This window comes from Physeter macrocephalus, chromosome 7 (genome assembly GCF_002837175.3).
Source record: "Physeter macrocephalus isolate SW-GA chromosome 7, ASM283717v5, whole genome shotgun sequence".
In the NCBI taxonomy this organism is placed as follows: Eukaryota; Metazoa; Chordata; class Mammalia; order Artiodactyla; family Physeteridae; genus Physeter; species Physeter macrocephalus.
In genome coordinates this window covers 48,924,627-48,936,530 of record NC_041220.1, presented here as the reverse complement: position 1 = coordinate 48,936,530, position 11,904 = coordinate 48,924,627, and the positions used below count along the sequence as shown (strand labels likewise).

At 41.9% G+C, this 11,904-nt stretch overlaps 2 protein-coding genes across 2 annotated transcripts in view; both read left to right on the top strand.

The window, feature by feature from the left end:
• The first annotated feature begins 422 nt into the window (after positions 1-422).
• On the top strand, positions 423-830 carry LOC129392265 (ADP-ribosylation factor-like protein 9). The gene is made up of 2 exons (XM_055086332.1): positions 423-428; positions 528-830. Exons 1-2 carry the CDS (start codon positions 423-425, stop codon positions 705-707), a joined length of 186 nt encoding a protein of 61 aa, XP_054942307.1. The 3' UTR covers positions 708-830.
• A 5,191-nt stretch (positions 831-6,021) lies between these two features.
• SPMAP2L (sperm microtubule associated protein 2 like) overlaps positions 6,022-11,904 on the top strand; it is an 80,668-nt gene continuing 74,785 nt past the window's right edge. The window contains 1 exon segment of the mRNA XM_024132032.3: positions 6,022-6,453. Coding sequence (XP_023987800.1) covers positions 6,045-6,453 — 409 coding nt within the window. The 5' untranslated portion in view covers positions 6,022-6,044.

Genomic DNA, 11,904 nt, shown 5'->3' with positions numbered 1-11,904 from the left:
GCATTTTCTAAATTCACTTCCTCCTTTATCCCTTCTCAGTCTCCCTCCATCCCCTCAAATTTGACCCAAAATTTTTTGTTCAGTAGAAATAATGGTTGCAAAAGAAAACTCACATTTGACAAATGCTTAATCAATAAAATATGATACGGACAAAAACCAATTAATGAATCAAATTTCTATTGTTAAAGACAAATTAAAAATAATCTTAGGAAAATAAAGATAAAAATGGAAAAACAAAATTAGAAGCAGATTGACTGCACTGTTTAGGAAATTGATTAAGGTATTATATTGACTTAACTTCATTCCAGAACATACTTTTTTGATGATAACTCATAAATGCTGATATAATTCCAGTGAAAATCATTATATTCAAACAATCATTAAGATCATAGTAATGGGATTACAGTATCCTCCATATTAGAATGGAGGTGGGGTCATTGAGAGCAATAAATGAGAGTAATAAATGTATCCAAAAAGACTGCAAAATAACCAACTTTTTCTCAATTCTTTTTTCATTCTTGGTGAAGGATCTTGAAGTAGCCTATCACATTACAGATATCCATGAAGCTTTGGCATTATCTGAGGTGGGAAATGACAGGAAGATGTTCTTGTTCGGAACCCAGGTGACTGAGAATGGCTCAGAGATACCCTCCATCATGCAAGATGCCAGAGACCTGATTGCACAGCTGGCTGCAGACATGCAGTGATCAGGCCTAGGCCCACTGTGAGGCTCACGATTTGAATATCACCAGGGAATGTTTAGTGGCAGGCTGGAAGCCAAAAGTTTCCACTTTCCAATAAAAAATAAGGCATTTCCTATTTTCTCAATGCACGGCATATACACATATATAAGATAATGTTAATTGATTAAGAGGATCTATATTTCTATTTTGAACTTTAAAAATATTGGTAAAACAATGTATTTGGAGGGATTTGGATTTTTTTTTAATTTTTTATTTATTTTTGGCTGCGTTGGGTCTTTGTTGCTGCATGTGGGCTTTCTCTAGTTGCGGTGAGCGGGGGCTACTTTTTGTTGTGGTGCATGGACTTCTCATTGCGGTGGCTTCTCTTGTTGCAGATCATGGGCTCTAGGTGCACGGGCTTCAGTAGTTGTGGCACATTGGCTCAGTAGTTGTGGCTCGCAGGCTCTAGAGCGCAGGCTCAGTAGTTGTGGTGCATGGGCTTCATTGCTCCGTGGCATGTGGGATCTACCCAGACCAGGGCTTGAACCAATGTCCCCTGCATTGGCAGGTGGATTCTTAACCACTGCTCCACCAGGGAATTCCCGGGATTTGGATTTTTAATCAACCAAATTAAAGTGAACAGTAGCAAGCATTCATTCCATTTGTAGTTTCTCAATGAAATGAGATTTACATTAAAATATTTTAATAACTTTTCTCTTTTCAAGTAAAAATCCAAGTGCCTTTCCTTTAAGTGGATCCGTTTAACACTGTAGGGAAAGAAATATCAGGATAGGGCAATAAGAAAAGTAAGCACTATCAAACCCACATAGAAATATAAATTAACAGCATTCAGAAAGATTTAGGAAAGGCTTCTTTTTAAGAAACTATTTCAGGGCTTCCCTGGTGGCGCAGTGGTTGAGAGTCCGCCTGCCGATGCAGGGGACACGGGTCTGTGCCCCGGTCCAGGAAGATCCCACATGCCGCGGAGCGGCTGGGCCCGTGAGCCATGGCTGCTGAGCCTGTGCATCTGGAGCCTGTGCTCCGCAACAGGAGAGGCCACAGCAGTGAGAGGCCTGTGAACCGCAAAAAAAAGACAACAATAAAAAAACTATTGCACTAAAAGAAGAACACCGTGGGGATTTGTTTTTTAAATTCTTGATATTTAGCTTTTTTATATAGATAAGCTTTCTTTACTAGAAATACTTTGCAAGAGTGATAACTCTATTTACCTACAGACATGATATAAATCCAACTTTGAACCTTAGTGTCCTGTCTTGATCTTTTTTAAAAAAAAAAAAAAAGGACTTCCAGTTTTGAGTCCAGCATGTAAGAAGCTTGGAAGCCGCCACGCCATTCTAACAAGTTAAAAAGCTGAACAGACTAAAAAATCAGCATTGGAGGGAGCAACAGGAGAATACAGAGATTAACAATTTACCAGAGCAGAGACTTATAGTGGGAAACTCCCCATGGGAACCCCAGGGTAGAAAAAACAGAATGGTGACTGATGAATTGCTGGTTGCTCAAAGGAGAGTAATCTGAAAGTTAAAAAACTCTAGGGGAACCCAGTCATTGGAGGGGCCCCCAATTATTTGAGATTTACCTCCAGGACCTTGACCAGATTCCCATAATAAATATTGGAGAGAAATCCCCTGGTGCTTCCAAGGGAGGGGAAAAAATTTTTGAAATATGCCAGGGCACTCTGTCCTTCTTAACAAGGCCTGCCCTCAGGGGAAACTAGTTAACCAGAGCCTAGCCTGCTGGGTTATTACCAGAGCCTAACTGACCTGGGGGAAATACCCAACTCCAGCCCACTCTAGACATTCTGTTCCACCTAAAAGGGCAGAAAACTAAGACTTAAGTTTGCAGTCCAGAGGCACTTAGTCTCTAAAAGACTAAGAGCTAATCATAGGACTATAGAACACTCCCCCTCCCCCCACACCTCACCACCACATTACTAAAGGCCTGTTTACAGCAGCTCCTTTTACCCAGTACATCATGCCTGGCTATCAAGAAAAACTACAAGACATACTAAAAGGCAAAAAATACAGAAGAGATACCACAAGCACCATACAGAAATGAAGAATGTGTTTGGTGGGCTTGTTGAAAGACTGGACATAGCTGAGGAACGAATCTCTGAGCTTGAGGATATCTCAATAGAAACCTCCAAAACTGAAAATCTAAGAACAAAGTCTAGAAAAAAACAGAACAGAATATACAAGGACTGTGGGACAACTACAAAAGTTGCAACATGTGTGTAATGGGAAACCAGAAAGAGAGAGAAGAAAGGAACAGAATAATTATTTGAAACGATGACTAAGAATTTCTCCAAATTAATGTCGGACACCAAACCACAGATCCCAGAAGCTCAGAGAACACCAAGGAAGACAAATGCCCTCCCCCACAAAAAACAACAGCAACAACAACAACAAAACTATAGATAGGCATATCACTTTTAAGCTGCAGAAAATCAAAGATGAAGGAAAAATCCAGAAAGAAGCCAGAGGAAAAAACACCTTACCTATAGAGGATCAAAGATAAGAATTACATTAGGCTTCTGAGAAACCATGCAAACAAGAAAAGAATGGAGTAAAATATTCACAGTGTTGAGAGAAAAAAACTGTTAGCCTAGAATTCTGTACCCTGTGAAATCCTTCAAAAGTGAAGGAGAGGGCTTCCCTGGTGGCGCAGTGGTTGAGAGTCCGCCGGCCGATGCAGGGGACACGGGTTTGTGCCCTGGTCTGGGAAGATCCCACATGCCACGGAGCAGCTAGGCCCATGAGCCATGGCCACTGAGCCTGTGCGTCTGGAGCCTGTGCTCCGCAACGGGAGAGGCCACAACAGTGAGAGGCCCGCGTACCACCAAAAAAAAAGTGAAGGAAAAAAATTTCTTAGACAAAAATTGAGGGAAGTTTTTGCCAGTACTTCTGTGTTGCAAGATATGTTAAAAAGAAATTCTTTAGACAGAAGGAAAATGATATAGGTCAGATATTGGACCTACATAAAGAAAGGAAGAACATTGGAAAAGGAATAAGTGAAGGTAAAATTAAAACTTTCATTTGTCTTATTCTTAATTGATCTAACAGATTACAGTTTCTTCAAAATAATAATAGCAACATTATATTTGACTGTGTATGCTTATATGTGTGTATAAATGTTATGACAGCAATGATACAAGGGATGAGAGGGAGGAATTTGGATTATTTAGTTATTATAAGGTATTCACCTTACCTGTGAAGTGGTATAGTGTTATTTGAAAGTAGACTTGGATTTGTTGTTAATGTATATTGCAAACTCTAGGACAACTACTAAAAAAAATAAAAGAAGTTATAAATGATATGCCAAGAAAAGAGAAAATGAAATCAAATAAAATGCTCAATTAAAACCACAAAAGTAGAAAAAGAAAGGAAGACAAAAAGAGAAAGAACAAGGACAACAGATAGAAAACAGTAAAAATATGGTAGCTATTAATCCAACTAAATCAATGATCACTGAAGTTCGGTGGTCTAAATGCACCAATTAAAAGACAAATTTCAGAGTGGATTAAAAAATAAAAGATCCATAAACTCACTTCTTGCTTACAAGAAACTCACTTTGAATATAAAGAGACATATAGATTAAAATTATGTGAATGAAGAAAGATATAACACTAGCCAGAAGGAAGCAGGAGTAGCTATATTAATTTCAGACAGAGAAGATTTGAGAATAATGAAAGTTATCAAAGATAAAGAGGGGAATTATACCTAAAGCACAAGCAACAAAATAAAAGATAAGTGGGACTACATCAAACTAAAAAGCTTCTACACAGCAAAAGAAACCATCAACAAAATGAGAAAACAACCAATGGAATGGGACAAGTATTTGCAAACCATATATCTGATAAGGGGTTAATATTCAAAATATATAAAGAACTCATACAACTCAATATTAGAAAAAATAAGAAACGGGCAAAGGACCTGAACAGACATTTTTCCTGAAGAAGATCTATAAATGGCCAACATGTACATAAAAATATACTCAACATCACTCCTCATTAGGGAAATGCCAGTTAAACAATGAAGTATCCCCCCAAGCCTATTAGAATGGCCATCATCAAAAAGACAAGATAACAAACGCCAGCTTGGATGTAGAAAAAAGGGAATTTTTGGTACCGTTGGTGGGATTGTAAATTGGCACAGCCACCGTGGAAAACAGTATGGAGGGTCCTCAAAAAATTAAAAATAGAACTACTGTATAATCCAGCAATTCCACTTCTGAGAATATATCCAAAGGAAAGGACAACACTAACTCAAAAAGGTATCTGCACCACCATGTTCCTAGCAGCATTATTTTCAGTAGAGAAGACATGGAAACAACCTAAGTGTCCATGGATGGGTGAATGGATAAAAGAATTTGTAGTGTATATATATGTGTATATATATATGTGCATACAAACATGCATACAATGGAATATTATTCAGCCATTAAAAAACAAGGAAATCCTATCATTTGCAACAACATGGGTGGACCTCGAAGGCATTATGCTAAGCAAAATAAGACAGAAAGACAAATACTATATGATCTACTGATATGAGGAATTTAAACAAACAAACACCAAACTCAGAAAAAGGAATCAGGTTTGTGGTTATATGGATAGGGGGGAGGGGGTCGGTTAGAGGAAGGTGGTCAAAAGATACAAACTTCCAGTTATAAGATAAATAAGCACCAGGGATGGAACCTACAACATGATGACTCTAGTTAACACTGCTGTATGCATTATAGGAAAGTTGTTAAGAGTAGATCCTAAGAATTTTCATAACAAGGAGAAAAAAAAATTTTTTTATTGTATCAGTATGAGAGGATGGATGTTAACTAAACTTATCATGGTAATCATTTCACAATACATGTAAATCACACCATCATGCTGTACACCTTAAACTTATACAGGGATGTATGTCAGTTATTTCTCAATAAAACAGGAAAAATAATTTTTTAAAAGAGGGGAATTACATAATGATAAAGAGGTCAGCTCTGCAAGAAGATATAATGATCCTACATGCAAGTGTATGCGCTTAGAAACAGACTTAAAGTAAGGGAAGCAAAAACAGCTGATCAGGAGCTCGCCCCTTTTCTCTTTTTCGCCTGTCTCCTTTCTAAGGGGCGGGGCCCCAGGTGGGCCGCCGAAGCTTGGCGGGTCCTCTTGGCAACAGGAGAACGTGCAGGGAGGGGCCCAGAGGCGGGGCTTGTCGCGCCGCTGCGGCGTCGGCGTCGGAGTTGGGCGCGCTGGGGCGGGGCGCGGAGTGCTGGCCGCCAGCCTATCCTCTCGCATCTTCCAGAAGGCGAGCAGCCTCCGGCCGTCGCCTAGCGGGAGCTTCTGGGCCGCCAATGGAGAGCCAAGAGTTTTCCGGTTCTTCTGGGCTGTCCGATGGGCGTGACACGGCAGAAATATCCGCTCGCTCCGAAGCCCTCTAGAAGCCCTTTGTAGTCAGGATATTTGACATGCACAACCAGCCAGGCGAGTCCGAGGCGTGTGCAGAGTCCCACCAGATCTCCGAGCCCCACGAGCCCTATGAGCTCTACCAACCCTGTGAGCCCCACAGGCCCCCCAAACCCCATGCACCCTACGAGCCTCATCCACCCCGTGAGGCCCGCAAGCCCCATAAGCCCCAGGGGCCCCATGCTCCCCGCGAGCCCCACAAGCCCCACGAAGTCGAGTTGCTTCCCAGAGCTGGTGTGATCTCCCCGTCTCTGCTGACCAGATTCCCGCCACGGCTTCCGCCATCTTCCCTGAGAGGTAGGTGCTGGGGGTCCCTCTGGGGGTTCTAATGGGAAGGTTTGCCTGCAAGGAACCTTTTTTTTTTTAATGTAAATTTATTTATTTATTTATTTATTTTTGACTGCACTGGGTCTTCGCTGCTGCGCGAGCTTTCTCTAGTTGCAGCGAGCGGGGCTGCTCTTCATTGCAGTGCACGGGCTTCTCGCTGCGGTGGCTTCTCTTGTTGTGGAGCACCGGCTGTAAGCACGAGGGCTCAGTAGTTGTGGCGTGCGGGCTCTAGAGTGCAGGCTCAGTAGTTGTGACTCACGGGCTTAGTAGCTCCACGGCACGTGGGATCTTCCCTGACCAGGGCTTGAACCCGTGTCCCCTGCATTGGCAGGTGGATTCTTAACCACTGTGCCACGAAGGAAGTCCCCCCATTTTGTTTTGAAGGAGGATAACACTTGTGTCATTTACCTGCTGTTTTGCAGTGCCCTGTCTTTGGACCTCAGGAAGCTCTGATAGGAAATTGAGACTCTGGTGATGAAACAGTCTCTTCACTCTGCTCTCTCTCCACCTGGGGACTTCCTAGCTGTCCTTGATTAGTCACTGTCACTAGCTGTCCTCGATTAATCACTGTCACTTCTTTTTGAAGCCCTTCTTAAGGCTTCTCTACAGTAAGTCATTGCAGTTCTCTGGGTTGCCACTTTGAACATACCTCTATTATAGCACTTAAGATTTTGGGTTATATCACTATCTTTTTCCTCAGCTAAGGGGAGGGATCCTTGAAGGGAGGATAGTTTTCTCAGTGTTTAGCACATGGTGGTGCTCAATAAATGCTATTACATTGTTAAAGATGTAGTAACAAAACATTCATTGAGCAAAAATTCAAAGAGTGTGTTTACTAAGTGCTTACTATATGTTCAGTCATCACCAGGTTCACAAGCTAACAGGGCTGATGGGACTTGGGTATAAACATCCAGCTCACTTATGGCCTCTCATTGATGACTCCACCCAGAACAATTTCTGGTCCACATTGGGCTTCCAGTTCCTTGGCTGACCACGTTTCATCTCATTTTCTCCTTGACTTGTCTTTATCAGCCTTGATTCTATGGTCTGTCATGTTAGTTGCTTACTTACAACATCTTCACCACCCCATTGGCTCTTTGGCTGTTCACTGTACTTCTCCTGGGAAAACCTCAACCCTGGTTAAGCCCACCCATCCACCCTCTGCCTGCACCTGAGCAGCTGACTCTTCCTGTACAAAATCACACAATCATACTGACTGCTTTTATTTCAATTTCATGAACACAAATCTCAGCTGGTCACTTGGCACTGCCTAGCAAGCCCACTTTATTCACCTAATAAATTAGTTCTCCTGCTCTGTGAGATGACTAAATGCCTTCTTTACTCTACTCCAGCCTTCACACCTTTGACCCCAAACAGCTGAAGACTTTGCCTCACACTTGAGAAAGTAGAAGCAATGTCATGAACTCCCTTATTTTCTTACCACTAATCTATTGCCTTACTCTAACCTGCACCCATGGATTCTGCCTTTTCTCATATTTCAGGGAAGAACTGTGCCTCTTTCTATGAGAGGCAAAAGCCTCCACTTGTGCTTTGGATTCCACTCTTGTCTCCTGAAGACCTTTGTTCCTGCAATTATCCCCTCTCTCTCCTAACAGCATCAGTCTCTCTCTTTCTAATGAATAAGACCCATGAGCATACACATATACTCTAGAATCTTCTTTTTTTTTTTAAACATCTTTACTGGAGTATAATTGCTTTACAATGGTGTGTTAGTTTCTGCTTTATAACAAAGTGAATCAGTTATACATATGTCCCCATATCTCTTCCCTCTTGCATCTCCCTCCCTCCCACCCTCCCTGTCCCATCCCTCTAGGTGGTCACAAAGCACTGAGCTGATCTCCCTGTGCTATGTGGCTGCTTCCCACTAGCTATCTGTTTTACATTTGGTAGTGTATATATGTCCATGGCACTCTCTCACTTTGTCCCAGCTTACCCTTCCCCCTCCCCGTATCCTCAAGTCCATTCTCTAGTAGGTCTGCGTCTTTATTCCTATCTTGCCCCTGGGTTCTTCATGACCATTTTGTTGTTGTTGTTTTTTAGATTCCATATATATGTGTTAGCATACAGTATTTATTTTTCTTTTTCTGACTTACTTCAATCTGTGTGACAGACTCTAGGTCCATCCACCTCGCTACAAATAACTCAATTTTATTTCTTTTAATGGCTGAGTAATATTCCATAGTATATATATATATGTGCCACATCTTTATCCATTCATCTGTCAATGGACACTTAGGTTGCTTCCATGTCCTGGCTATGGTAAATAGAGCTGCAATGAACATTGTGGTACATGACTCTTTTTGGACTATGGTTTTCTTAGGGTATATACCCAGTAGTGGGATTGCTGGGTCGTATGGTAGTTCTATTTTGTTTTTTAAGGAACCTCCATACTGTTCTCCATAGTGTCTGTATCAATTTACGTTCCTACCAACAGTGCAAGAGGGTTCCCTTTTCTCCACACCCTCTCCAGCATGTATTTTTTGTAGATTTTTTGATGATGGCCATTCTGACTGGTGTGAGATGATATCTCATTGTAGTTTTGATTTGCATTTCTCTAATGATTAATGATGTTGAGCAGAATCTTCTATCTTGAAATAACCCTTAACCCCATGTCTTCTTCAGACCCTTCCTTCTCGCACCATCAGCCCCATTTTTCTGCAGGTCACTGCAGAGCTTGTCAAAAGAGTTATCTATACTCACTGACTCCTTTTTCTTGCTTGCCATTCTCTCCTCTACCCACCTAGTTAGGCGTCTTTCTCCTCCACTCCACTGAAACTGCTCTAGTTTACTGTCTTTCTCCCACCGCCAACCCTTTTGTCACCTTTTTGTGTGGATATTTCAGTATGGGTGATCCATTTGCCTTCTTAGTTCTTTGACCTCTTCACTTTGAATGATGGGATCCTTCACTGCATCTTAGACACCCACTGCATTAGCCCTTGATAATGTCAATTGCTGTATCATTTCCAAAATCTCTGTTTCAAGCACTCTAATCTCTAAGCACATCTATCTTTCCAGCTCACTTACTCCTCCGTGTACCCTCTCAATTCTTCAGCTTCAAAGGGACCTCTAATCCACTGATGCTATCAACTGTTCATTATATATCACTTACTACCTTATGTCCTTCTGTCTCTCCTTACCTTATAGTCCATGGTCTACCAATAGAATCACTTCCTTGCAAGTATTAGCTCCCTTGTCTCTCCCTCTATCATTCTTGCTTAGTTAAATCCAATTCTTGCCTGCACTTGAAAAGATGCGAAAAAAAAAAATGATGACAAGGGAAAACAAACAACTATGTTGACTGATCTTTAAATCCATGATCTTGAACTTCAAGTGTGCTTTCATTGCTCTCAGTGATTGTATGGCAATCATACTACATTTCCCTAATCAATTCATTTGCTAACATGGAACCTACCAAACTACCAGGATCTATACATATATACTCTACCCTTTGTCCTGTTAATAATAGAGGCCATTCTCTCAACCTGTATGTTGAATCCTATTCCACCTAACTTTAAGCTCTTTGCCGCTAAAATTAGCCCCTCTCTTTCCCACATCATTTTGTTTCCCTCTCCACTGGATCATTCCCATGAGCACATGAACATGCAGCAATAACTCCTATCTTGAAGAAACCAAACCTTCCCTTAACCCCATGTACCCCTCTAGGTACCACTCCTATACTCTACTCCATTTTAGAGGAAAATTCCTCAAAATAGTTGTTTATGAGTTTTTGTCTCCATATCCTCTCTTCCCATTCTCTTGAGAACCGACTTAAGCTTTTATCCCCTCTACTTAGCTGAAGTTGCTCTTGTTGAGGTCACAATGACCTCCTCCTTGCCAAATTCAATGGCTAATTCTTCATCCTCATCTTACTTGTTTGACACATTCACTCCTTGTTTCTTGGAAGTCTTTCTCTACTTGACTTCTGGGATACCACTTCATTGTCATCCTGCCTCATTGAATGCTCCTGACTCAGTTTCCTTTGCTAGATCATCTTTCTTTTCCCAGCCTCTAGGTTGAAGTGGGCGATGGCTCAGTTCTCTCAGATTCTTTAGAACTTTCCTTGCTCCCTGGATGATGTCATCAGTTCTGTGGCTTTAATTGTATCCTGATGACTTCCCAAATTATCTCCAGCCTCCATTTCTTTCTTGAGCTCCAGAGTTTTGTAACCAATTGTCTCTTTAACAACCCTACTCGAATATCTAGTAGAAATGTAAAATTTAACATATCCATCGCTGAACTCTTACTTCTGCCCCCAAACTTGCTCTTCCTCCACTGTTCCCCATTTTAGCAAGTGGCACCACAATTCATTCATCCAGGTGCTCAGGTCAAAAACCTTGGAGTCATTTTTGACACCCGTTTTTCCCTTACACTTTGCCTCCAAGCCGTTAGCAAACCCTAGTTTTGAAATATGTCATGACAATGACCATTCTTAACATCCAAGCCTTCATCGCCTTTGTAAGCCACTATCATCTCTTGCTTGGTCTGCTGCAGTAGCTTCCAGTCTTGCCACATTCATGCCTTCCCCACATCATTTCCACCAGTTCATCGTTCATGTGGCAGTCACAGGGATCCCTTAGAACATAAATTACAAACAACTCTCCTGATCTCACCTCTCCAGAGGGGGTTCTTATCTTGCAGAGTTTGTAGTCTAAAGTCCTAAGTAAGCCTGCAAGGCCCACATGATCTGACCTGCCTCTCCAGCCTTGTGTCCCACCACTCGCCCCACTGTCTCTGCTCTCCAGCCACATGGGCCTCCTTGCTCCCACCTTGATCATTTCACTTGCTTTTTCCTCTGCCAGGACACTCTTCCCTCGGGTATTTGTCACCTCCTTATAAAGGTGTACCAGATCATTCTGCCAAAAATACACTCTTTGGTCTGCTCATGTTTTTAAAGTCCCACACTTTTGTATTCAACTGCCTACTGAACATCTTCATTTGGATATATCATAGGCACCTCAAATATAGTATGCTTTGAGACAAAAGTCTTGATTTTCCTCCCAATCTTGTTCCTCCTTCAGTCTTCCAACTGAAGACTGAAGATTTTCCCGCCGCCAAAATCTATTTCTCCCTGATTCCTTTTTCTTCACCCTCAAATCCAGTGCATCCAATGTAAGTTCTGTTTGTTTTCTTTCCAGACCATTTCCTGAATTCATTCATTTCCTCTGCTACTTACGGTCATTGACGGTCATCATCCCACTCATCCCACTTACAGGCATTTCTCACCTTGATTTCTACGTTCTCCTCCCTGCTTCTGCTCTTATCCCCTTTCAGGTCTTTACTACCTTAGCCAGAGGGGAAATTTTTTTTTTTTTATTGCGGTACGCGGGCCTCTCACCGTTGCGGCCTCTCCCGTTGCGGAGCACAGGCTCCGGACGCGCAGGCTCAGCGGCCATGGCTCAC